General features: G+C 42.4%; 3 protein-coding genes across 8 annotated transcripts; 2 read left to right on the forward strand and 1 right to left on the reverse strand.

Moving 5' to 3' along the window:
* The first annotated feature begins 2,712 nt into the window (after nucleotides 1-2,712).
* Nucleotides 2,713-16,993, forward strand: LOC133956652 (sortilin-like). Its single transcript, XM_062391887.1, has 20 exons — nucleotides 2,713-3,336; nucleotides 4,544-4,603; nucleotides 4,702-4,775; nucleotides 4,858-4,960; nucleotides 5,056-5,217; nucleotides 5,600-5,673; nucleotides 6,859-6,908; nucleotides 7,260-7,387; nucleotides 7,482-7,626; nucleotides 7,815-7,970; nucleotides 9,144-9,250; nucleotides 9,424-9,526; nucleotides 9,613-9,784; nucleotides 11,216-11,406; nucleotides 11,521-11,710; nucleotides 12,006-12,122; nucleotides 13,265-13,373; nucleotides 13,497-13,609; nucleotides 13,875-14,004; nucleotides 14,725-16,993. Exons 1-20 carry the CDS (start codon nucleotides 3,058-3,060, stop codon nucleotides 14,737-14,739), a joined length of 2,478 nt encoding a protein of 825 aa, XP_062247871.1. The 5' UTR covers nucleotides 2,713-3,057; the 3' UTR covers nucleotides 14,740-16,993.
* Nucleotides 16,994-17,088: 95 nt separating this feature from the next.
* Nucleotides 17,089-19,421, reverse strand: ngrn (neugrin, neurite outgrowth associated). Its single transcript, XM_062391888.1, has 3 exons — nucleotides 18,956-19,421; nucleotides 18,125-18,235; nucleotides 17,089-18,040 (listed from the first exon to the last, which is right to left on the reverse strand). Exons 1-3 carry the CDS (start codon nucleotides 19,177-19,179, stop codon nucleotides 17,473-17,475), a joined length of 903 nt encoding a protein of 300 aa, XP_062247872.1. The 5' UTR covers nucleotides 19,180-19,421; the 3' UTR covers nucleotides 17,089-17,472.
* A 1,763-nt stretch (nucleotides 19,422-21,184) lies between these two features.
* On the forward strand, nucleotides 21,185-26,728 carry nfyal (nuclear transcription factor Y, alpha, like). 6 transcript variants are annotated; one of them, XM_062391823.1, is made up of 10 exons: nucleotides 21,185-21,317; nucleotides 22,121-22,228; nucleotides 22,401-22,487; nucleotides 23,279-23,425; nucleotides 23,559-23,690; nucleotides 23,788-23,890; nucleotides 24,009-24,178; nucleotides 24,704-24,877; nucleotides 25,350-25,460; nucleotides 25,685-26,728. In XM_062391823.1, the coding sequence occupies exons 2-10, from the start codon at nucleotides 22,148-22,150 to the stop codon at nucleotides 25,757-25,759; spliced, it is 1,080 nt and encodes a 359-aa protein (XP_062247807.1). In that variant the 5' UTR covers nucleotides 21,185-21,317; nucleotides 22,121-22,147; the 3' UTR covers nucleotides 25,760-26,728. The 6 variants fall into 6 exon arrangements, with proteins under 6 accessions (XP_062247807.1, XP_062247809.1, XP_062247808.1 ...); XM_062391825.1 differs by having other exon boundaries at nucleotides 24,009-24,160; XM_062391824.1 differs by having other exon boundaries at nucleotides 22,401-22,484.
* Nucleotides 26,729-26,797: the final 69 nt, after the last annotated feature.

Consider the following 26,797-nt stretch of genomic DNA (forward strand, 5'->3'; position numbering starts at 1 on the left):
TTTATTTACATAAGCACCAAATTGCACACACTCATAAATATCAGTCCCCTACAAGTGTTTTCATCAAGATGCATAACATTTTCTCTGAGAAATTAAGGAAAATACTAAAAGGCGCACTTTTTGTAATGTTAAAGAAAGTGAAATCTGGATCTGTACCATAATCCAATGGGTTATTCTCTGACCCATAACACATCCTCCAACCAAATGTCATTGTAATCCATCAAGTGGTCTTTGTGTAAGGATTCTAACTAGAAGTCTAGTGAAAAACCAATGCAGATTAATACATAACCTCCCTGGCAGAGGTAAATATCCCACATGCATATCAGTTTACAGAGTGGAAAATCTGAGTGAATACACAGCAATTCTATATACTTGTCACTAGAGGTCAGCTTTTCCACATGGACTAATTACTCATCAGGAAACTGATCTTTTTACGGTCGAAGAAAGCCATGTGTTCTCCCATGAATCCCATCAGTGGGCTGAACTCATTCACACCCAGTCTGTCAAAGAAGTTGTCTCAGTTAAGTTCAGTGGAAAAGCCCATTTAATGAAAACGCTTGTGGGCTTGGTACTCAGGGACAGTCAGGGACCGGAGGTGCCATCCTTTCATTTGTTTAGTTTTTCTCAGCACATTGCACAGGGATTTTGGGTTCCTGTGGCACAGCTCTTATCCTAACAGGGCACATCTCAAAAGGAATAAGAGTGGCTTTGTTCTCCACCTTTTAATACTTGACGGGGCTGCTATGGGGGAGGGGCTGACACGCCATTGTACAGTCTCTTTGTGAAGGAATGCTGCTGTAGAGATCAGATTGTTTGGGTTTCTCAGTGCATCTGAATCAAGAAATGACCAGACAAAGAGGTAGCACACACACAAATGATACTCCCAATGCTCCAAGGAAGACAGAGTGACGCTAAGCTGTGGGTAATGTGGTCTCAGGTATACAGTTTCAGGGTTTTTAAAACCAGTGAAACTTGGTTAACAGCTTTTATTTTAGGCCATGTTACGATGACACCATATTTACTGTTGCACCCTCACAGAACCTGTCAGACAGGTTTGGCCAGATCATAGGCTCAACATGAGGACAATGTGACACTGAATCTCTGATCACGTCCTCCCAACAATTTCCCTGGGCCTGCCGGTAATAGGCATCAATGTCCCATCTCACACAGGTGGAGATTTATCCAAGAGATGAACTTGGCCCACTACAAGTAAGATCTGAAACTACATATTATTCGGATTTACAGTTGGTTGGAAATGGTTCTGACTGACCAGTGGCAGCTCTGAGTGCAAGATTCTGCAATGCATGACCAATAGTCATGGGTTTGTTATGATCCACAGTCCAATCACATGCACAAATTGAATCAAGAATGCAATATGATTCATGGAAGCCAACAAAATGATTAAATATAACTTGAGAATGCAGTAGGTTGTTCAAAAGTATTTACACAATCATATGATAGAAATGGATAATTTTCTTTTTTTGACCCCTTTCTTTTTGACGATGGTGAATGTGATCATGAGCTTTCAGAGCAGATCCGCAACTCAGCTACCTCAAATCTGTTGAGAACATGCAAGAAGTGAGACAGAGGCAACAAGACCCAAATCAAACAGTGTTTACAAAAAACAGAGTTGATGTCAGTAATCAGAGAATTCTTCTATGCTTGCCATTACAAGGGTGTGTGAATGTTCTCTTAAACATCTTGTGATGTTTTATTGATCCAGCTCCTAACAAACATTTGATTTATCACCACCAACCTTATTTTTTAAATAATTGTGAATTTGCATCAACCGAGCATTTCAAATGTTCTAAATCCACAGGGTTGCTATTCACTCCTGGCAAGGATGGGCCACTGGAGGAGAGATTACAAAAATTCAGCTGATTTAATCTCTTGTTTGAGCTTCCCAAAATCGCAACAGATCCAAATGTTTAATCCTGAACAAAGAAAGATGCAGGTACGCGAATGAGGCAACAACTGTTACTTTTATTTTACACACTTCATTATAATGGTTATATGTGTTCAAGGATTGGTAGAAAATATTGTATAATCAGAAGTAGTATTAGGATCCTCATCATGTTTATAAAAAAAGGTTAGTAAAAACAAACTTTTCTTTCAAAGCACACAGATTTGGGATGTTGTTTAGTATTTTGACCATGTGAAAGATTCAAATGGTTTTCACATGTAAATTGTGTTGCATTTAAAATCGAATGTATGCGCTGCAATATCATCATATGGAAGGAGAATTAAATGATGTTGTGGTTGTGGAATTTATCTAACTATCTAACTATCTAACTACCAGAACTATAACGGTTAAGTGACAGAGGCTGAACCCAATATTATTAAATGATAGTTCACAGTGAAAATTCTAACTAGCTGAATTTAAATTGTTGGGTGAACTATCCCTTTCAGGTGCCATTCCATTGTGTATCAATTGTCAACCTTGAAGGTTATATATTGATATATTTAAATAAGCATATGTTTCAGCCAATGATAATTGATTTGTCCTGCTTTCCCTAAGTTGAAACTGGATGGAGTTAATGATAGTATCACTCAACCTATCCTGACAGCCACTGACAGCTCATTATGCAGGATCTTTTGGGCACCGCCCTTCCCGAATGTACCCAATCAGTAAACGAATAGGTGGACCACGATAGAGGAGCAGCCAATCGCAGCGCCTGGTGGCCGCACCGAGCATCACGGATCTGTGGACACAATCTGCTCGATGGTTACAGTGGATCATGTTGTCTGAGGAGTTGCAGCTCGATTAACTGGCGTCAAAAACCGCGTTTCATTCGCAGAACACCGCGTTTTGGGCATTTTTTCGCACCTGCAGTGCGGAAGTAGCCGGAGCAGCGAGTGCGCTCCGTGTTTTGAAAGCCCGAAGCAGTCGGTGTCAGGAGGAGCGGTGTTTTTGTTGATGTCATCCGCGGCGTTGGAGCTGTAGCGACCTTCACTTTCCCCCGGATAAATAAACACTCGGTTTCTCGTTTTGTTGTTCCTCTTCGTCTTCTTTATCTTCTTCTTTTCCATCCTTGCCGCTGCCACCAGCACCGAAGGATGGGACTCCTGCTGCCGCTGTCCTGTGTCCTGCTCCTGTCGGCGGCTCTCCTCGCAGCCGCTTCAGATTTTCTGCCGAGATCCGAGAGCGCCGTGCGGCCGCTCTTCGCCAGGCGTCAGATCGCCGAGGAGGGAGCAGCGAGGGTGGCTAAGCGGTCCCTGCCCGCCTGGCTGGCCGCTGCACCGCTCCACAAGATCAGACGCCGGAGCACCGAGCAGGGCGACTCCTGTGAAGCTCTCCAAGGAAACGATGCCAAGTTAGCGGCCAACACCCACCGTGTAAGTTTACCCGCGGGTCCTGTTACACTTCGCACGTCTGACAATTTAATGAGGCGAGAGGAGACGACGCGCAGGTGTCGGACCAGGTAAAGGCCCGTTCAGCCTCCAGGATCCTACAGCTACTGGTGATGGGCTGTTTTCCATTCAGCCCAGGAGCTCAGGAGGATGGAGGATATTACACTGTAGATTTATATTTCACCCTGCAGGCTTGTCATTGTCGAGATCCTCAGCACGAGTTTAAGTTCAGATGTTTCCTGACACCTTTCTCCAAGCCCACTAAAGGACCCTTCTGGTCTTTCTGGTGATTGTCACATCAAGGCTGCCCAGATTCTTGTCTTGACTATTTGGTGCAGTGACACACTAGAGAAGACTGTAACAACGCCTGATTCCTTCATACTTTAGGAACCATAACCAAACCATATTAAGTGGCCATGCCCTATATCTCATTGTTGTCAAGCATGCAGCTCTCACTGTGTGTCTGAGGATCCCACTCTCCTCTGCCTGACTGGAGAGTGAAGCTGTCTGAGCGTTCATAGGAAAATTGGCCCAGGGGGGGGAAGGATCCATGTGACTGGCTGTGCGGTGGTTATTTTCTAATTAAAAGCTGTGTTCGTGCGGTAGTGAGAGCAGTTAGCAAGCAGCCAGTCTATCAGGGAAACAGAGGGTACAGTATGTTTGGCTTTACTCGCACTTGCATCCTGAAAAAAAGTCTGAACTTGGTCTCGCCTGATTCCACAGTTTTTAGAGGCCGACAGAGTCCTGTGCTGCAAATTTAGCCCTGTCAGTCCCCCCAGGTTGCTGTTGCAGGTCCCATCGGCCCCGGAGCTGCCTTCAGCCCGAGCTGCTGAAAGAGACCTGTCCGAAAACAGTTTGTGAACGTCCACCCAGCGGAAGAGTCCGAGGCCACTGACTGGAATTACAGGATTTGTGACCTTTATCTCAGGCAACAGGCCTCAATCTGGAAATGAAAGCATTGCCAAAGTCAAAACATGAATCTTGACTTTAAGATTGTGTTCTGTAGTTGTATTCAAAACTCAAAATAGCCTTTACACCTCCTCATCTATGCTTAAACAAGTGATTAGAGGAAACACAATGCTAGTACACAGTTTGAAGGCCAAATATACAAATATATATTGTGATTGTTGATGTAATGTTTTTTTTTTATATATATATTTCATACATGAACATATTTTGTCATTTCTCCCAGTATACCTTCAATGACCTGAGTGGTTCGGTGTCCCTGGCCTGGGTTGGAGATGGCACAGGGGTGAGTATCACACCTAACATGTTCCACTGTGACATGGGTAGGAAAAACTTTCTTTCCCAGATTTCTGAGTGAACCAGTCTAACATTCTCTCTTTGCAGGTCATCCTGGCATTGACAACTTTTCAGGTGCCCTTCTTCATGATAAGACTCGGGCAGTCCAAACTCTATCGAAGGTAAGTCGAATGACATCACCTGTTTAAAAGAAGTTCATCATTTGCATTGGGATTTGCATTGATTTGACTATTTCCCTACCAGTGAGAACTATGGGAAGTCATTCCAGGATGTCACCAGCCTCATCGACAACACCTTCATCAGATCAGAGTTTGGTATCGCTATCGGCCCTGAGAACTCAGGCAAAGTAAGTCATGTGCCGATTGAGCCTGCAGCATATTGACCACTGTAAAGATTTGCATGTGGGCTCATCAGTCTGAAATTCTGGACTCTGAATTACAGGTGATCCTGACAGGCGATGTGTCCGGAGGTCACGGGTCTCGAATCTTTACCTCTGACGACTTTGGGAAAAGTTTCACCCACAGGGACCTGCCCTTCGTCCCCCTGATGCAGATCACATACAACCCTGAAAATTCCACCGTGCTGCTCGTCCTCAGCAAGAGCGTAAGTGAATGTTAAAAGATCTGCGTTTTGTTTAGAAGTCAACATGTTTGGATGAGAGTATAGCATAAGAATAGTCTGTATACATTCCAGGTTTGTATGTTGGGATTTCATAGCAGCAGTAGTTTAGTAATTAGTCGTAAACCTAAGTGGGCAGGTGACCTTTTTAATGGCCTGTTGTAAAACCCTTAAGCGCCATCTCACTCCCTTAAAGCAAAAGGCCTCCCATTGGTCAACCATTCTCTCTGTGTGTTTATTAAAGTGATTTATTAAAATGGCCATGGTGTTTATGAGTAGCTCTAGAAAACCAAGGTCCATCTAACCTGTGTAAACATTGGTTTTATTGCGCATGAACTCGAAAATTTTCTTTTTTTTTCATCCTCAGAATGAATTGTGGCTGTCTGAAGATTTTGGCAGCACGTGGAACAAGGTCCACAACACAGTGTGTCTGGTTAAATGGTGAGAGACAACCCAAACAGGTTACTTAGTCACCTCACTGCGCAGTGAACACACACACATGTTATTCAATATCCTCAGGAGTCTCAGGGAAATATCTATTTAGTGAGCGTACGGAGGAGTAGAGGTATCCCATAGAAAGGATTTCCAAAAAATCTATATGATACCTAAGTCTCTCTTTTATTGTCTTTAGTTTTAATTCCTTCAATAAGTTCCAGACGGCTGACAAATTAAAGATTTCCCAGCAGTAAGTGTTGTCATAGGGTGTTGCCATGTTGGGCGACCGTATTCAGCTTGTGCCACCTCAGTGCACTGTGGCATTGTTCCTTCAAGTCTCTATGGGGACGTTCCATCATGTGTTCATAATCTCCCATAGGTGTTGAATTGGGTTGAGATCTGGTGACTATTGATTCATGTGACTCCACTTATCTTTTATGTTTGTTTCAGTTGTCCCCTGTTTTCTGATCATTACTGCTGCTTCAGAGGGACAAAGCAAAGTATATTTTGTTTGACTCTCAGTTCTGCTTTACTCTCCTTCCCTTATTTAAATTAATTAGCCAAAGACATGTTAACAATGTTATTCCCAAGACTTTTATTCTTGCTACACCCTTGCAAAATATTTAATCATAAAACTGTGAGTGTTTGAAAAGCCAAGCCCTCAAAGCAATCTTGTTTATTTTTTATTTTTTTATGCACTTCCTCATATGTGTTGCCTAGTAACCTTTGGATCTCAAAATTACTTTAATTTCACTTTTAAAGCAGGTTTGAAGTTCACAGTGTCTGATAAAACTGTGTGTGTGAAACCGACTTCCTCATACATAACCTTTTAATGCTGCCCCAAAAGAGGCTGAACAGGCTTTATGTGTCATAATCCAGGCCAGAGTTTTCTGCAAAGAAAGAACATAGTAAAGAAGGACGTGTCTGCATGGTGGTTGTATTTGATTAGCCGTGTCATGTGGTGCTTACTTTCACTACTTCGCAAAACTAACTGCATTATAGAAGTAAACGGGAAATATGTAGAGAATCCTCGTTGCAGGAATGTTTCTCAGCCTGACTTTGTTGTTTATTGAAATGTCTGGACACTGAGAACTGTCACATCCTCATCAACAAGGAAATCTACATCTGTTTGGCTGTTAAATCCTTGACTCTGTGGACTGAAATTCTCCGTACTTTCCACACCAATTCTAGGGGAAGGAAAAACAGCATCTTCTTTACAGCCGGCCTCAACGGATCCTGCAGTAAGTGATTTAGTCTTTAAGCCAGACCTAATATGACCATGTGACACTTAAACCCAGGCCTTCTTTTGACTGCATCAATGTCCGTAGGTGTAGACCACATGAAATATAAAAATGTCTGAATACAGTTTGAAAGAAAATGTTCTACATGTTTGTATTGACACCTATTTTTACTTTATTAACTGGGTTTGGATTTAAAGAATTTAAATGACAAATGCTATTAATAAAATATTTGTATTATATTCATTATTTAGACCTTTAATCCTACATGTAACTTTTGGTTGCACTTTTGGTTACACTCAAATTTGCATATATTTTCATCATTCGTTTTCATTTTCTTCTGTTTTGTGTCAGTTGATCAGGGAATGCTGGAACTGAGAAGGACGACAGACTATGGTAAAACCATCAAGACTGTTGCCAGTAAGATCTACTCGTTTGGCCTGGGTGGACGCTTCATCTTTGCCTCCGTGATGACAGGCAAGGTCAGTATACAGAACATCCAAATCATGGCAATACATTTTCTGATTCCTGTTCTCTGACTCACTTTTATTTTCTTTACCGTCTCTTTCTCTGCAGGGGACTCTGAGGATGATCTATGTGTCAGTGGACCAGGGTGAGACTTGGAACATGGCCCAGCTGCCCCCTGTTGGCCACGAGCAGTTTTATTCCATCCTGGCAGCGAATGATGAAATGGTCTTCATGCATGTTGACGAGCCGGGAGGTAAGTCCATGCTGCAACGTCACGCGTTTACTGTACATCAAAGCAGTAATGATAGTTGAAGATGATAGGGCTGATAAGAAAAGGCTTGGTTGTGTTGTAGTTAGCGGCTGATAGGAAAGCCGCTGACCCTTCAAGTGAATGAAGCTTCAGTATGTGTGATCCTCTTTGTCATTTTAATCTGTTTACAGATACAGGTTTTGGCACCATTTATGTATCAGATGACCGGGGCACCGTTTACTCCAAGTCGCTGGAGCGGCACCTTTACACCACCACAGGGGGTGACACAGACTTCACCAACGTCACCTCCCTGCGTGGAGTCTTCGTCACCAGTGTCCTGGCTGAAGGTAGCTCCACACATGTGTGCGTGTTTAGATAAAGGAATAGAAACACATGCATGTGCTCAGATTCCCTTAGAAACACACAGAGATATGACCTCTCCATTACACACTGGAGCGAGGGCGCTGGGTAAATATTTAATTAGCTGTTCAGTGTTAGATGTGCTGTCTGACTGAAGCGGCTGGCTGACACTTGAGCAGAAATTTCTCACATCACCAGCTAGATCTTAACTCCATCATGTCTCCTTCTGTTATTTCCATTTTCTCTTGAATTATTTTTATTTTTAAATCTGCTCTTTTTTCTCCCTTCTCCACATGAACATTCTTGGGTTAGATTTGCACTGGGTCTGATCCTTGCCTTGCTTCCTCTAGCTTACTTGTACAGTGTTTTCCTCAGAATTAGATCAATCTCTGGATGTAGTTGCACACTCGGGGGTCGGCTGGGTGATGGGTGAATGCACGGGAGCAAACAGTTCACTCCTGTGTGCAACAGAGCCTGAAGGAAAGATACAAATAAAGTCTCCATGCCAGCTGAGGAATTGGAACATGCAGACCAGCCAAAGTTATGACGAGGGCTGGCTGCCTCTGAGGGTGGTAAATCTTTATAGCCGTTTTCAGACATGACCTCCGGCTACAATCTTAAGAAGTGGCTACAGAGTTTAGCCATAGTTTGCCTTTCACAAAGCGCAGCGGGAGGTTCTCTCAACAGACATCAGCTTCTACAGACTTTATACTGGGAGGTAAGGCGGATAAAGTCGGTAGTCTGACATTTGTTTCCACACATGCACCTGCTCCGGAGAAAACAAGGGGGAACTGCAGATTCCAGTGTATGTCTGAAATCAGCTTATGAAAGTTTTGACGGCGCACCGACGTGGCAGGATTTCCCTCAGTGCTGCCAATTGAGAGAGAGAGAGAGAGAGAGGGAGGGAGACAGAGGGAGACAGAGACAGGAAGGGAGAGAGCAAGAACAAGAGCAAGACAAAGAGCACTGCACACACTTATACAATGAAACAACAGCACAAAACACTAAGTGGGAGATTTTTTGAAGTGTGTAAAAACAATTTTGTTTAATGATTAAACAGTGGCAAGACTCGTTCAACAATGGCGGGCGATCACAGTCTAAGTAACACTGAAGACTGAAGACTACCTGTAAATGTTACCATTCTTTTCTTGTTGTTCCAGGTGACTCTGTGCAGTCGGTGGTGTCGTTTGATCAAGGAGGGGAGTGGGTTCCCTTGAGGAAACCTGCCAACAGCAAGTGTGATGCTACTGCCAAGGACCCAGAGAAGGTAAAGAGAAAAAGAGCAAAATGATATTTCTCGAGAGAAAGCAAAGCTAAAACGATTGAACTGTTTGTTAAGTATGATGAATTCAGTTTAGCAGTGAAATAGAGCCGAATACTACACAGTTCTGGTTCTATAAACATCCAGATACCAAATGCTGATTGCCTTTATGCCCACAGTGCAGTCTCCACATCCACGCAGCCTACAGCACCGCTATGAGGCTGAATGTCCCCATGCTGCCTCTGAGTGAACCAAATGCTGTGGGTCTCGTCTTAGCTCATGGTAAATCCCTGTTCAAAGCTGAATATGTAAGTTTTTTGTGTGACATAATCTGGAAGTTATTTATCTGGATGAACATTTCTCATCAGGGAGCGTTGGTGATTCCATCTCAGTGATGAAGCCTGATGTGTATGTGTCGGATGATGGAGGGTATAGCTGGATGAAGGCCCTCGATGGACCTCATCACTACGCCATCCTGGACTCTGGAGGACTCCTGGTGGCTGTGGAGCACAGCCCCACTCAGCCTATCAACAAGATCAAGTGAGTCACAGTCTGAAGATGTTTTCAGATTTGAACACTGGAAAATATCTAGAGAATTGGCTTCTGGAGATTGCCTTTCATATATAAAGACCGCAGCTGTCAGAGTCAGAGGCGAAAATGTCCAGAACATTCAGGCGAGGGTTGGCACCTGGGTAGAGCGTGCAGGGAGCAGAACAGAGGTTATAATTTCCATTACGGAAATCACATTTTATTTGCCACAAAAAAATCTTGATAATGTCTTTCCACATTGACATCTTTAGCTGCATCTTTTACATTTATGGTTCCTTTTTTTTCTTCTGGAAATACTTGAGTGTTAGAAATTTCATTGACGGAACCACTAGTTTGCTGTGAATACATTTTTCTCGAATGGGCTAACTTAGATATTTTCTTAATATTTTACAAGAGGGCTGGCAGAAAGAGTTGCGTCACATATGCTGAGCAACTGACCTTGGAGTTCTCATATATTACCCGCCAAGTTTGTGTGACAGTGAGCCAGTCTGCAAAATTCCCTGAAACATAACAAGCTAAATGGTTTTCAACCATTATTAATTTTACTATTTTAATTGTTCTTTTCCTTTTGTAAAGTGTTTAATTTCAACTCACAGAGCTCCAAGACCACAACAAATAAAGTAAGATCGTAAGCACTGTTACAACAAGGGTGTCACAGATTCCCAGAAGAATAAATCACTACTCTGGGAAAACAATGGCGGAGGGGCCACCTGAGATCTGGAACTTTTCTCAGTGGAACGCTAAACAAATTCAGCTCCTGGCGCAATGAAAAAGAAATAAAACATCAGAGAGAGAGAAAAGTAAATGTGGTTGTGTGGTGGTGATCACCCAGGGGAGCAGGTTGCACGGCCCACTGTGATTCTGAGCTGCTGTCATCTCCCTTACATCTCTCTCTCCCTCGTTTAGTTTGAAATATGCAAATGCTTCAAATAGTTGTGTGCCGAGCTGCTGAGCGAGGTCAGGTCGGTGAGTCCAGCGCAAAGTTTTACCGACAACAGGAAGCTTGTCTGAGTAGGCAGGAGTTGTTCAGTGCCCGTTCTAAACCTGTATGTTTAGAATGAAGCCATGCTGGTTGCAGCTTTCTTTCTGAAACTGTAAAAGTGAACTGTAGTATTTGAGCTGGAGCGAGTAACAACCGACGGCTGGACGCCAAAGAACCTTGAAGCTACAGTTAGACCTGTTTTTCAAAATTCCGTGAAGCTCCGTATACGCAGAACCCAGAACTAAGGAATCTGTTTTTCATACTACACCTCCTTCCCATAACATGCCAAGTGTGAGGCATTAAGATCTGCATTCCACATACAGACAGACACAGATTTCTGCAGATATTAGGTACATAGATGACCTGCATGCACTGTAGCCATGAGATTCTCCTTTATTTTTCTTAAGGCAGATGTTTGTACATTTCTGATGTCGTGACAGGTTTTCTACAGATGAAGGACAGTGCTGGGGCGTGTACAACTTCACCAATGACCCCATCTACTTCACTGGGCTGGCGTCGGAGCCGGGAGCTCGCTCTATGAATGTCAGCATCTGGGGCTACAGGGACTCCCTCCTCAGCCAGTACTGGATCTCCATCACCATCGACTTCAGGGAACTTCTCACCAGAGACTGTGAGTGACATGATTTAAAAAAAGAAAATTGTGTAGAATTGGAAGTATTTTGTCATATTTTCTGATTTGTTTTAGCCTATATGTAAACAGAGTGCAATATGCTGACGTTTTCAGGCGCCGATAAGGACTATGTGCAGTGGTTGGCCCACTCCGACGACATCAGTGATCCCAAAGATGGTTGCAACCTTGGCTACAAAGAGAAGTACCTGCGTCTCAGAAAGGACTCTGTTTGCTGGAATGGACGAGATTACCAGGTCAACACTCAGCCGACCCCGTGTCCATGCACCCTGGATGACTTCCTGTGGTAAGACTCTGACATGCACGCTCAAAATGTCAAACTCAGCCACTCTGTTACATGGGATTAGACGTCTCTGAATAATGTTAGATGGTATTTTTTGGTGACAGAAAACAACTCTCACTTGCTGGGTATACAGTATCAAGTAGAATTGTTTAAGTATCCTGGAATCAATTTTTCCTTTGGGTAAAAAATAATTGTGGCTTAACACAAAACTCAGAAAGCAGAATTGCTAAGTCTAACAACTGGATATTTTTAGTAGCAAGTGTAAATGTAGGTTTTTCTACTCATGTGCTTGTTGCAGTGATTTTGGATACTACCGTCAAGAGAACAGATCAGAGTGTGTGGAGCAGCCAGACCTGAAAGGAAAAGTGCTGGAGTTCTGTCTGCATGGGAGAGAGGAGCAACTGCAGACTAGTGGGTAAGACGCCAGCTTCAGTCTCTGAAGTCCAACAGATCTCCATAGCCTTGTTTCCACTGGTTTAAACACCCACCAACATCTGGCTTCTGTCTGCAATGGAAATAGATACAATCAGCATTCACTCTGCAGATAAAGGCAGAAATGGAAACATGACACCCGAGAGAACATTAATTTCTTCTTCTTCTTCTTCCTCTTTACTATGGCAGTAGATGTGACACTGCACCTTTTCTAAAACTACATTAGATAAGCATTGAAATTCTCGGCTTCAAAAAATGAATAGCCATGAGCGTTTACGTACTTTTTTTTTTAATCTTGGGAACAACGTACTACAGCGATAAATTAGGTGTAAAAGAGGTATGTGTGTCACTGTAATGTTGGTTTCTTACTTAACATCAAATAACTATACAATATCAACCCATGAAGGTGATGTCCTTGTGATGACCTGTCAGGTGGTAAAGAATGCCCTGCACATGTCGCGTGACTTGCCTGAAATTAATTTTCAAGTGTGCTTGATGATTATCTATTTGTTGTCTAAAGTCCTCACCAGTTTTACTAGATTAGTGGTAGTTATAAAAGGTTAATATTAAAAGTGTACAACACTTCATGACAGGCCACCAACACTGACCTCTGTTATGTTACAGAAAGTGACAGCGGGCTGTCCAAAGTGTTTATCTGAGTCAGAGGAGACGAGTGATGAGAATAAGGAAGTATCTGTGGTTTAGAAGCAAGAGGAAGAGGAAGTAAATGGGAGCAAGAATGACTCGCCTGTTTTTATTGTGAAAGCGAGAAGGCTGACTAAAATGCAAAGTAAAGTTTTGGTAAACAAACTGTAAACAAACACCGACTCAAAAGAAAATCATTATTGTTAAACCTGTAGCTGAAGAATCCAGTACAAACAATTATGTAGATCAGGCAGGTTGTTGTATTTAGCCATATTATGAATTACTGAATAAATTAAAACAATAAGTAAATCATGAAACCATCCAGTAAGGGTCTACCGGTTTTCCTGTTTAAGTGATGAAAATGAAAATCTACTTATCATTCAACGGTCATCCTTCTGACTGGGTGATAATAATAATAATAATAATAATAATAATATTAATAATAGTTTCATCTCTGACTGAATTGCTATTGGTCCACAGCTATAGGAAGATCCCCGGAGATAAGTGTGAGGGAGGAAAGATGCCTGAGCGTAAAGAGATCGACCTCAGTGTGAGGTGTGTGAGTGACCTCGTCGGCCCACAACTTCTGGTCAGTATCTCTGCTTCTTGAAAATGTCTTACACCTTGCTTAAGTCTCAATGTTGCTTAACCTACAGTTTATCTGTAACTGTGTAACCCCTTTTCACTTTTATCTGCTGTTTTTTTTTCACAGGTCGTCGGGCACTCCTCCAAGTCTGTTCCCATTGTGGTAACGGTCGTCATCGTCATGTTACTGAGCATCGCAGCAGGGGTCGTCTTTGTGAAGAAATATGTCTGCGGCGGCAGGTCGGTGCTTCTCTCTGCTCATGTTCATAGTTCAGTTTCTATTGAGGAACATGACCAGGGAAACAATCTGTATCTTGGATTATTTGTTGTAGAATATTAAGGGCTCATTCTACGGTAAAGAAAACAAAAATTTGTACAATTTAGGTGATCACATACTCGTGGAAACATCACTAGGATTAGTTTTTCTGTCAATAGATCCCTTTCTACTTAAATCACACATACTGAACCTTTAAGTGACCTGACAGTGTTGTGAATGTGCCTCCAGGTTCCTGGTTCACAGGTACTCTGTGCTGCAGCAACATGCCGAGGACACTGCTGCTGCGGAGGTCGACGACCCGCTTGAGTCCAACCACACAGAGAACGGGAAGATAGTGTTTCACGATGACTCAGATGAGGTACAATGGATATATTTAACCTCCTCATATACAAGCCAAGATATGAACATGGGTTTACGGTCTCCTTCAGAGATTAGGCTGAAAACCAACTTTGTTATAGTGTTTCTAAATACCTGGAAAACCCTGCATCTCTGGCATTGCTCTACTGCAATTTCTTTGGTACTCGATGGCCGACTTATTTGCCTGTACCTTTGATATGCTAATAACTGCTAATACAATATGTTGAATGATAAACTGGAATCAGGAGTGTGGGAGGGAACAGCTTTGTACTCTATGTTTTTCCACCATATGTGTTCCAGTCTCAAATGGTGTTATGAAGTTTAGCTGGGTTTTCATTATCAGAGGATGACTGTGCTTTAATGTTCCAGCATTAACCTGAGATGACTTTTAACTAGGTCACCTGAGAAATGGAGTTAGGCGTGTGCTTGTGTGCGTGCGTGTGTGTGCTTGTGTGCTTGTGTGCTTGTGTGCTTGTGTGTGTGTGTGTGTGTGTGTGTGTGTGTGTGTGTGTGTGTGTGTGTGTGTGTGTGTGTGTGTGTGTGTGTGTGTGTGTGTGTGTGTGTGTGTGTGTGTGTGTGTGTGTGTGTGTGTGTGTGTGTGTGTGTGTGTGTGTGTGTGTGTGTGTGTGTGTGTGTGTGTGTGTGTGTAAACATGGCCTGGTTCTCTCTCCTGTGTCAGGTTCTGACTTCAATGGTATGCTGTTCTCTTCTCTTTGCACAGGACCTGCTTGAATAGCAGGCGCAACCTGTCATGCTACTCAGGAACAGGTTTCCAGTCCACCTGGTGGTGGGCTGTTGTTCCTGCATCTCTCTTGTCTCCAGCTACTTCTTCCTTTCACCCTCTAGTCTGAACGTTGGCCTCAGCGAGCAGACGAAGAGTCTGCGGCACTCATCTGTGAAGTATAATGAATGTACAGAGGCGTCTTGGGACTAATGCACGGTTGAGGAGAACTAAGGAGATCTCGTGGGGTTGTGCTTCAGTTCTGATTCGATCGGGTTGAGTTTGAATCTGCAATTAAGCAAAGTACTTATGCAGTCATTAGAACTGTTGACAGCCAGAGCAATGGGTTTTTTGAAACAAAGCTGTTTGTATAAATCCACCACCATTGGATTACGGGTCCTGCCTCTCCCATCACCTGGGAGTGCTCCTGGAAATTATACTTTTCACTTCTCTTTATCCTTTTTCTCATGCACTTGTACATAAACCTGTTTTTTTATTCTTTTTGGATGTGGTTTCCATTTGGAAGGTGTTATAAGGATTGCTGTTGGAAGCTGGTAAACCACAATCTCAAACTACTCAAGGCTTTATCCCCACTTTTAATACAGTATTTAAACTGTCTAAACAGCAAATAATAAGTTCATATTAGATACTCCTGTCTTGGCACTGATTTGTGAAATCCGTTGGTATGATCTGTGCTTGGAATATGAACCTCCATTGTTTTGTTGCTCTACAGTACCAAGATCCTTTCTCAAAGTAATAAGATGCAAGTGAAAACTTTAATTTGCATTATATTTGATAGCAATAATGTGTTTAGACCCAATACATTGTCCAAACACCTTAAATAATCCTCTTGGCACAATATCTCTTAAGGTCTCCAGTTGCTCCATTTGTTGAATGGAGGTGATTTTTTGGAAACACATTACGTGTCAGTGTATACGATTGGTAAAGTGTCTGTTTAAAGACAGGATTTATTTAAAAAAAAAAAAAAAAAAAAGTCTGCAGTTCTGACTGCCCAAAGCACACAGTCCTTTGTATGCTAAGAGTTGTAGTTTAACAATTTTTCCTAAATGTGACCAATGGTTAACGTGATAATACTGTAAAAATCACTGTAGTGTGTTTATAATCATTCAAGTCGTTTTTCTACTAACTTTTGAACTCTCATGGCAAATGAAAAAGAAAATGATTATAGTTTGATAGTAAATGTCAACAAATATTTTTTACGACGCATTCAGAAAGCCCAATACATCAGTATAAGTTGGTGATAGTTGAACAGAAGCAATGTCTGTGTGCGCGGGAGACGGTTCAATAATGTAAATGTTGTATAGGAAGATAAACATTGTAGCTTATTGCTTTACGCTGCAAAACCACATGAGAATTTTTTCTTTTTATATATTTGCATCTGAGGTGGAGCAAATTCTCTAAAATCACAGGGTTATTCAAAGTCTCATTTGTGTAGATTTTACTGCTAACTACTGTTTTATTTTCTATTTAATCATTTCGAAACTACTGTCATTTTGAAGCTAAACGTGATTGACCTCGCAACAGATCCGTCCTATCATGTCCAGTCTTACAGGTTTTGTTTTTCTCCTGCTTTTAAATATTTCTTGCACAATCATTTGTCTGTCTTGTTTTCAATGTGTGGCAGGTTTTTATTTATTTGTGAGGTGCAGGTTCAGATTACAGTAAACTTGATGCAGGTATGAAAGTGCCTGGGTGTGAGGGTCTGATGTGAGGCCCCTCTAATGTGTGGCCGGCATCTGTTTACTGATTACTATTTATATCAACTAATGTGTAACCAGTTGCATCCAGTATGCCAGTGACTCCTCTTTGCTGCACTTGAGCAGAAAGAACATATGTTTCATATGGGCTCCTATTGACCTGCATGATAACTCGATACTATTTTTAAATTCACAGAGCTCTGTAAAGAACGCTGCAGTTAACCTGGTTACTTTGTCTCATTTCTTGGTGTGAGACAATGTTCTGATTGTGAGTCAACTCAAATAAAGGGTGTGAATACAGGGTCATTACTCATCTGCTGTAGACTGTACACTGGGAGACTTGCCGAGCTCTTTTAATGAGGTTTTATTGCTTCGAGGGAGGGTAACAGATTTTTTCTTGCAGTATAGAACTACTGTATAAATAAATAAGTCATACTGAAGGTTCTGTAAATATACAAGATTTCATCTTTGTATCTGCTATGTTTCTCTCTTCTTCTGTATATTTGAGGCAATTTTATTTGGGTTTGCCAATAAATTCTTATGTTCCTCTACTTTGTTGAATATTATTTGCTTCTTACAGCAATAACAAATAGAATTACACTGTTTACCTCCACCGAGGCCCAACAGTCATCTTGTGAAACCACGATTAAATTCACTATATCATGATTTTTATTTGACTCAGCACCAATTTGCACACACTCATAAAAACCAGTACCTCAGTCAGTCAAAACCCATTGTTTCCTGGGATCCAGGATTTCCTCCAGCTTTGATACCACTCAGGTCTTATTTTATGTTCAGATTAAATTTGTGTATTGAGGGTTTTTTCAGCGCTGTTTTTTGGTATCTTGATTTTCCAATAAATGAACAAAATAAATATTGATCAATATGAGTTTTAAACAGAAAATAATAATTAATTAGACTTTCATTTTTCCTGCACAGTAGAGATCTATTCATGAGGTCGCTGAGTTGATTATTTATTATTGAAACATAATATTGCAATGACAACACCCCAACGTTCAACAGGAAGTCCTCATATTCTATACATAAAGTTTCCCTCTGCATCAAAGAAATCATTCCCAACTTGCACCACAGGAGATGGCTTCTCCATCTCCATAAACTCTTCCAGCTGTTTATCGGTCAAAACCCAGCCGTCCCAGCTCTCCTCTTCCTCTGTGTCCTCCTCTGTTGGATTAGTGCTGCTGGGCCGGTCCTCCTCGGTTGAGCTGGTCTCTATGGCATCTTTCCTGATGCCAGCGGGAAGCCTGGTGGGCGGAAAAGTAACTGAGGCTTGAGTCTTGGCCAGGCCTCCGGAGATCATCATCTGGTCAGCTACAGAGATTAAAGCACCTTCTCTGCTTCCCGATGGGAGAATGGCCGCTGCCTTGTTTCCCGGCAGCTTCAGTCTCTCCTGCCCTGCACCTGAAGGCAGCACCGACTGACTCAATGCAGCCATTACCTTAGTGTCTTGCTTGGCTTTTCTTTCAGGTGCAGGAACGAACTTGTTCCTGAGGACCCTCAGGATGACATCCGGGCTGACAGAGAAGCCGTCAGCTAGACGCTCTACTGTCCACTCCTCTGGCTGCTCTTGCTTCAGGTATCTGAAAACATTACATTTTAAGCCTTAATTAAGTGAATGGTTCTTTTTGGTTTAGTGGCTGAACTGAGTACAGACAGCTCCTCACCTGATCTGCTCAATAGCCACCCAGGTCAGCTTTCTCTGTGGAGCTCCAAGTGGAGTCATCTGCCTCCTCAGTATGTGATACTTCACTGTCCTCTGCCTCTTCTTACCTTCACTGAAAAAATCAGGAGATGTGGTTAACAGTGTGCACAGAGAGAATTACGTGCATTGGGGGTATTTTTCTTTGAATAGGACTGTCTGTCCTATTCATGTGAAAACAATAGCTCAAGAACGCCTTGAGCTAGTTTCTTTAAATTTTATAAAAATATTGACTTGGACTAGTAGATGAACAGCTCAGAGTGAACTTACAAAATACATGTTTGGACCTGTGAACGCAACATCTCAGGATCACCCCTAGGGAATGTCTTCAAATTTGGTGCAAAAATCACCTTGACACAAATGTGAGCTGATTCGATTTTTGTGGTCTAAGGTCAGGTCCAATTGACCTCACACTTGCCTTGTGGATGTGTTATCTCAAGAATACCCTGAAACAATCCTTTCATACATCTCTATTGCAAAACAAAGACCATAAGAAACTTTGAAAATGTATATCTATATGTGGAGTGGTTATCTAGCTCAGTTGGGGCTGTTTATGATTATGTAGCTCATCTAGGGTTATTATAGCGCATATTTGTGTTTACTTTCTTTAATTCTTGATTTATTTTTCTTTATTATTGAACTACAGATCATCAAACGAGTTTTCCAGGCTAGTGGGTGGTTTATGTTTGCCGAGGGAAGGGGGAACCGTATTACATTCTTTCATAGGGCGCCCCAGCATACAACCACAAGATAATCATCGTAAACATGGGAGTAATGGTTGATGACTGGCGCTTACTCCATCAAGGTCTGGAGCTTGTCCTCCACGTCCTCCACATCTTCTGGATGTCCTCCACCATCCTCATCGGACATGTCCTGGCGGTGTCCTGCAGCTCTGCCTCTGCGCACATGGCTCTGTCCGATCCACGGAGCGACGCCTCTGCTGGAGAACCTGTTAGTGGGAGTCAGTGGCCGAGCAGCGAGCCTGGAGAGCAGGGAGAGGACCTGCAGAGGCCGGGCCATGCTCACGGGCACCGGGTTCTGCTGTTCGGAGTCACCGCAGAGGAGGTTCACACAGTCCGGTGTGGGACAGGTAACAACATCAGAAACGGACGGAGCGACGTATTCTTCTAATAATACTCACTGAGAGGATTTCACTGCATCACCGTTGGTTTCAAACGAGCAGAGACCTTCACTCAAACCAAACAACTCCACACTGGTTACCCTGTGAGACTTGTGCACCCACTTCCGCAAACACCAGATTAAAGTGTGTACCATACTGCCAACTAGCGGAGTGGAGGTGAAGTAGCACAGTTACTATATTGGAGTCTTGTTCCAGCCGTGTAAACAACACAGAAAGTATATTACAAAATACTAGAAAATCTAGGTTTTCTCCAATTTAAATACTCCAGGTTTACTTGACTTCACGTAGGTGGAGGCTAGTCAATTCAATATATATATCCAGTATCACAAATTCATCTGGAGCACTGTCTGCATGTCTGACAAGGAACTCACATAATTAAAACAATAGATGAATATAATTCACTCAATACGTTTTACCTCCTCCGCTTAAGGAGGATTTGGACATACACTTTTTTTTATTTCTCTCCTCTATATGTCTGTGCTCAAGTAGAGGCTGGAACATGTTTTCAGTTGATTGTGGGCCTATTCTGTTGATAAAACGTTCTTAACAAACATACTTGTAAACTGTACTTGGCTGATACCTTCCCCACAAAGTGATCTTATCACAGAAAAGGCTGTTACAAAGTTGTCATAAGTGGTCTTTATAATTTTATTATTGTCTTCAAATGAATGGTTGTGATTAAATTTGTCACATTTCTTTCCACACTGAAACAAATTTTGAATTCATCCATCGGGTGTATTGATTATTCATTAATTATTGAACCAAGCTGTAGCACAATATATGCCATCCATCACAAGCTATATGTTTTTTATGCTCCAAATAACTAGAGAAAATGTCCAACTTTCTATCTAATTAGGAAAATATATTTTGATGAAGGTCTATCTGTTGATGAAAATAACCCAGTGGGACTGTTTAAAATTGTAAACACATAGATGCCTCCCCTTTTTGTTTTACAAACTGAGCATAGGAGGAGTTTGGACACTGATGAAACAAATTCTCCTCATCAACATGAGGCCTAATGAAGTCAGCTCACAGAAATAATTGAAAAAGAGGTCATTTTTTTCCCTCTGTTGCCGAAGGACTATTTTATGGTGGGAAACTGTTGATTCTGACCCTGCTCTGCAGTTTTAACTATGCGTAACTGTGTTTTGAACATATCATTATTATCATCATCATCATCATCATCATCATCACAATAGGTCCTTATATATATGTAAAAACTTATTTTGCTTGTGCAATCATCCTGTGCAACTGAGCTTTTCTTTTTAACATTTCTATACACACTTTTAGTTATTGAACAGACAATGGACGTCTCCTTTATGAATATGGTATTGCCTGTTGTAAATAATTTATAATCTCTTGTCAACATCATTCTGACCTACCTGCTGCTGTAAAAACTGAATTCCCCATTGTGGGTGGATCAATAAAGTTTTACTTGTCTTATATTATATTATTTTATATTATCATTAAATACACCGCTACTGAATATAATGACTCTAGAGACTGAACAGTAACTTGATGGACAGTTATGAGATTTCTTGGAAATAAAAAACAAATACTGTCTTGTGGTTAAATGATCACATAACAACGTCAAAAATGTTTAGAGAGAATTGGCTCAAAAAATAGTTTTTACAGTGTTTCTCCATTTTCTCACAGTCCCAGCTTCTTTTTCATTTCACTCCACCGTAGTAAAATATCTTTTATATGTTCAGTTATATCCGTGCTATAAATGTTGCGTGCTGGTTGTTCCTTGCGCGTCATTTCATAAACTAATGTCAGAGAAAACATCGATCAAAAGAAGATAGAAAATAACTAACGTGACTATAACACTTTATGACGCAGCGGCCCCTGTCGGTCAGCCGGGGCCCTGCAGCTGACTGTGAGGGACACGCAGCAGCGCACCTCCTCCCACGGCGCCGTTGTCTCATTTGCGCCATTTTGTCCGCTCACTTTGTTGATTGGGCTTTAGCGAGCTGTACTGGAGCCAATCAGAGGGGAACCGGACAGCGGAGACACGGTAAGGGAGACCCGATTGAAGGCATTGGTAGTTGTCAGCACGGATTGGTTTGTCATGGACCAACCAAATTACTAACCCTGTTAAATGCAGGAGGCAAAAAAACACAAGGAGCGTAATGGCAGCTCGTTTTCTGCCGCCTCGTCTCGGGCCGATCATGCTGCAAATGCGCCCTGGTTCCCGGGGTCTGGTCCTGAGAGGAAACATGTTGTGTGGTGCTCCGCCAGCCGCGGCTAAAGCTAGCTAGTTAGCTTAGATATCGACTATCAAACAAAGGGGCTGGTTGGAAATAGCCGCGTCCAACCCAGCGGTTTAGCCTCGTATCATAAAGTATAACAAAGCCCAACACACCCCGCTGCTCGTGTTAGCAGTTCGCCTGTGAAGCAGCCAATGTGCCGCGCTTTACTCTGTCTGGAGCAGCGTTTATCTGGCTATCCTAGCTTGCTACCTGAAGCTAGCAGTGTTAGCTCTCATACGACCATGCCCTGTTAATACAAATAACACCCAGACGCAAATCTCTCTTAAGACCCAATGCATGGTTATTATATTCATACACTTATCGAAATTCCAGACACAACACGTAGTGCAGCTTGATACAGGTTCGCTTGATTTGAATACCGGAGGCCGCTTATGTGTCCTTATTCAAATAATATCCAATGATAATGAGTTGCTATCAGGTCATGGGAAACGAATAAGCTATGGGTGGATAGTCACTGAGGCTGTGGTTGTATAACATGTATTAATAATTTATGAATCTTAGTGTAATAATCTAATACTGTGTACATGTGTATTTCTTTTGTCTTAAGAGAAAAGGGTTGTGACAATAACAAGCCATGGAGCAGTACACCACTGCCACCACCACTACTGGGGAGCAGATAGTTGTGCAGACAAGCAATGGACAGATTCAGCAGCAGGTGAGCTCAGACCCTACTCCCAATAAATGTGGGTTATGATAAAGAACCGTATTCACATCCAACAGCACGGGTCACAGGTACCAGAGTCCCAGCGTTCCAGCGGATTCCAGGTCCAGTCCATTGTTATGATAACTGCTTGTCTGAGATTGTAACTGTCCTGCCTTGTCTGCAGACACAGGGCACAGTGACGGCTGTGCAGCTGCAAACAGAGGCTCCGGTGGTGACGGCCTCGGGCCAGCAGGTGCAGACACTCCAGGTAGTGGTGTCACCGCCGCCCTGTGTCAGTGCCATCACAGTGTTGCCAGTTTGCATGCCACAACCAGGGCTGTTTTTTTTTTTACATTTATTTTGTATTCATGATCCATCTCTATGCTATTTAGTTCGTCCTCCCCCTTGCCCCAGCATGCCTTGCAGCAGCCTGAACTGCATGTTCCTCAGAACAGTCTGTTGTGTGCCAGACTCTGGTTTTCGCCCACTCCCTCATTCCTAAAAGAAAAATGAACAACTAAAAATCTACTGTATGTCTGAATAGTGATTCATTTGTAAAAGCTAGTTTTACGAGTGGAACAATCTTCCTGATGAGTGTGAACGGCCAACAGGGGATGCAGGGCTGAACTTCACGGATCCATATTCATCACTGGCTGTCACTTCTCATCATCTGGTTATATTTTTCTTGACTAAAGGGCCAGGAAGTCCTTCCCTCTGGCATTTCTCTGTGGTACATCCACTGCCACAGGCTTTCAGCTGTCCATTTTTGTCACTCACTTGTATGTTGTTGTTGGTTGGACCATCAGTACTTGTTAAGTTGTACATGTGATTGCAAATTGATTTGAAGGCGGCCTCTCCTCTTATCTAATCATCTGTTAGTATATCCTAAAACAGAGCGAATGACAAGAAATCATCCAATTCTTTTTATTCATGACATGGTTTCCTGGATGTTCTAAATTTTACGTTTCCTGCTTGCATCCTGTAGTCCCTCCCACGTGAGTAACTCTGTGGTACCAAACACTGCTAGTTCTCCTATAACATATCTTTTGTGTCTCCCTGTAGGTCCAGGGGCAGCCTCTCATGGTCCAGGTGAGCGGTGGTCAGCTCATCACATCATCAGGACAACCCATCATGGTGCAGGCCATGTCAGGGGGTCAGGGGCAAACCATAATGCAGGTTCCTGTATCTGGAGCTCAGGGACTTCAGCAGGTAAGGGATAAGGCATAGTTACTAGATTGTGATGTGTATTCCAGATTTACCCCATCCTGTACAATTCTGTTGAACAATACTGATGGTTACAAGGATGAGACCAATGTTTGTGTGTTTTCGTGTCTGTGTGTAGATCCAGCTGGTGCAGCCGGGTCAGATCCAGCTGCAGAATGGTCAGACTATCCAGCTCGGGGGTCAGCAGGGTCAGCCCCAGCAGATCATCATCCAGCAGCCGCAGACGGCCATTACGGCTGGACAGAACCAGGTATTAAACTCTGACCGAGTGAATTTTAAATCCATTGCATGAAATCATTATCAATACGACAACTCAATGTCTGCTCTCCTCACATGTGGCTCCATAGGGGCAGCAGATCAGCCTGCAGGGCCAGCAGCTGGCACAGACAGCCGACGGCCAGACCATCGTCTACCAGCCCGTCAATGCAGATGGCACTGTCCTGCAGCAAGGTAAGCTCGGTTCTCTCCTGCCTTTTGTGTTTACCTTGTTTTTTTGTAGACTTTATAAACAGATGCACTGCTGACTTGTGATATTTCAGCAATAACTGTGATGAGAATCTCTTTACAGGAATGATCACCATTCCAGCTTCCAGCTTGGCTGGTGCCCAGATTGTTCAGGCAGGCGGTAACAACACCAACACCACGAACAGCGGCCAAGGCACTGTGACCGTCACCCTGCCCGTTTCTGGCAACATGGTCAATGCAGGTGGAATGGTCATGGTAAGACCCTCTGCAGAGGTATCCAGAATCTTATTACCTTTTCCTTTTTTTGCTAGACTCACAAAAGGGCGTGTGGTGTGGTAGAGGTCACAGAGTTTTTGTAAAATGTAGTTTCTGTACAAATTTTGCTGCCAATTTCTGCATAATATAATTTTTTTGAATTTTTATGCAATGGAATTAATTATCTTTTAATGAAATCATATTGCAATGAATTGTGAATTAATTATTTGGTGATAAATAATTAATTAAAAACCCTTAACAAGACACCACAACCCCTGTTATGCACCCACGTGTCGTCCTCTTTACCAGCAGACACTCGTTGATGATACGTTTTTCCCTATGATATTCTCAACGTAACATCAACAAGTGTCTGCTGGTAAAGAAGACGATTTAGCCAGAATGACTGATAACACAAAAGTAGGTGATTTTGCAGATATTAATTTTACCATTTGTACTGCAACTGCTTGTTTGTCTCCATATTTTCTGTTATATATTTTCCACTCTAGAGGCTTTAATTGCTGTGGGCCTGTTTTCTTCCATCAGATGGTTCCTGGAGGTGGCGGAGTTTCCACAATGCAGCGGATCCCCCTGCCAGGGGCGGAGATGCTGGAGGAGGAGCCTCTCTATGTCAATGCCAAACAGTACCATCGAATCCTGAAGCGACGACAGGCCCGGGCCAAGCTGGAGGCGGAGGGCAAGATCCCCAAAGAAAGGAGGGTAGGTTTGATGGTCGTTTTCGTACCATACACAATCATGTAAACATTTTAAAGCTCTCACCCTCTCTACTAACTTAATAGATATACTTATATTTAGCCTATGTTCATCTCTTCATTAGAATCTTTTCTATTTTGACTGGGCATTTTTTCTGTACATCATATTGTGTTTCGGGAGTAACAGACCAAGATTTCATGGTGGGTTGGATGAGGAGAGTCAAACAAAGAGCTGAAATTGCATAAAGGTTAAAACTGGGGGTGTTCCTTATCAATGGAATTGGTAGTACAACCCTGATGCTTTACAAGGAGTCATTTAATTTATTTTTGCAAGAATGCCTGATAGTACCTTGAATGTAGCTGTAGGGCTAGATACATTGAGACAAAGTGAAAAATACAATATATGGGGATGACTGAAATTACCTTTGACCCAATGATTAACTGACCATGATCCTGTACACCTGCTTTCTCTCTGACAGAAATACCTGCACGAGTCTCGCCACCGTCACGCTATGCAGCGTAAGCGAGGAGATGGAGGACGATTCTTTTCCCCCAAGGAAAAGGAGGAAATGGCATTGGCCCTAGCACAGGTGGGACAAGAAGCTGCACAGCACAATCTATACATCATCATGCAGTAATAAAGACAAAAAAATACAGACTAAATTGTCAACCCGGCTCTTTAAGACAGATTTTTTTAACTTGTCATTTCGATCGAATTAGTTTATCATTTATTGGAAAACTGGATGTCTCCTTTAGGAATGAAACTCTTCATAATTTCTAATTGTAAAATCATTGCCTTTCATCTCGTATGCAGCAGCAGCAGCAGCAGCAGGAGGCAGCCCAGGCGGCAGCAGATGAGACGGTGGCTCAGATGATCCGGGTCTCTTAGCAAACATCTCCTGCCTGAGAACTTTACCCTGCCTGAGACTCTTCATCCCAGCCAAACCATCTGCCACACCTTCTCTTCTCATTTTTCTCTCCCATCTGCCCCATCGTACTACACCAGCTCTGCAGCTCCGTTACTGGGTTTCTTCTGTTCTCTCTCTACTTCTACACTGGTCTTCCAGGAAGCTGGCCATGTGGCTGCTGAGCCTCTGAACTGGTCTTCTTTTCTGAAATGGAGGAGGCTTCCATGCTCAGCTTTACTGGTCAAGCACCTAGGACCAGCGTTTTCAAGAGGATTGGTCGGACAGTAATGGAAAATAGTTTGGGGTAGCCAGTGTCGGTCACACAGATGAAAAGGAAAGCTGTGAAGCCATACTCTGTCGCACCCTGGTCTGGTAAAATATGAGAATTTGTAACTTGTGGATTCTTGTGGCTTTAAATATTTTTTTGTAAATGGTACAGATTTTTTTTCAGAGACTCGTTGAGCCTCGATTCAACTCTCGTGTCCTTTATCTTTTATGTGATGCCCCGTTTTTTTGACATTTCAATTTTTTTCAACCCGCGTGCTGTGGGGGTGGACTCAGCATCTCAAGAACAACCTGCATCTGATGCGCAAGAAACAGAAATGTTCAACTAATGTGAAGATGTTGTACAGAAATTATTTTCTTCCACAATGTGTGTTTTGGATGTACTCACTAATATGCCCAATCTGTTGATGCATTTTATACAATTTGTGGTCAGACTTTTTGTGTTTGTTGGAAAAAAATTGCTAGGTTGCATCACATTACATATTCTATCCATATAGTTACTTCATTGTGCAGTCCACCTAAGTGTTTGTTTTTTTCATTGTAGATAATAGATTTTTTTACCCAGCAGATGCAGTTGTGCGATGTCATTATTTTTTTTTTTTATAATGAAAAAAGGTTGGACATTGAATTCATGAAACCTATGTCAATTAAATTTTATTAAGTGACTCACGGTTATTTGTCGTTATTTTTAATTTGGAGTTTTATTCAGGTCAGATTTTCATCTTAATGCCATA

This window comes from Platichthys flesus, chromosome 7 (assembly GCF_949316205.1).
Source record: "Platichthys flesus chromosome 7, fPlaFle2.1, whole genome shotgun sequence".
Lineage (NCBI taxonomy): Eukaryota > Metazoa > Chordata > Actinopteri > Pleuronectiformes > Pleuronectidae > Platichthys > Platichthys flesus.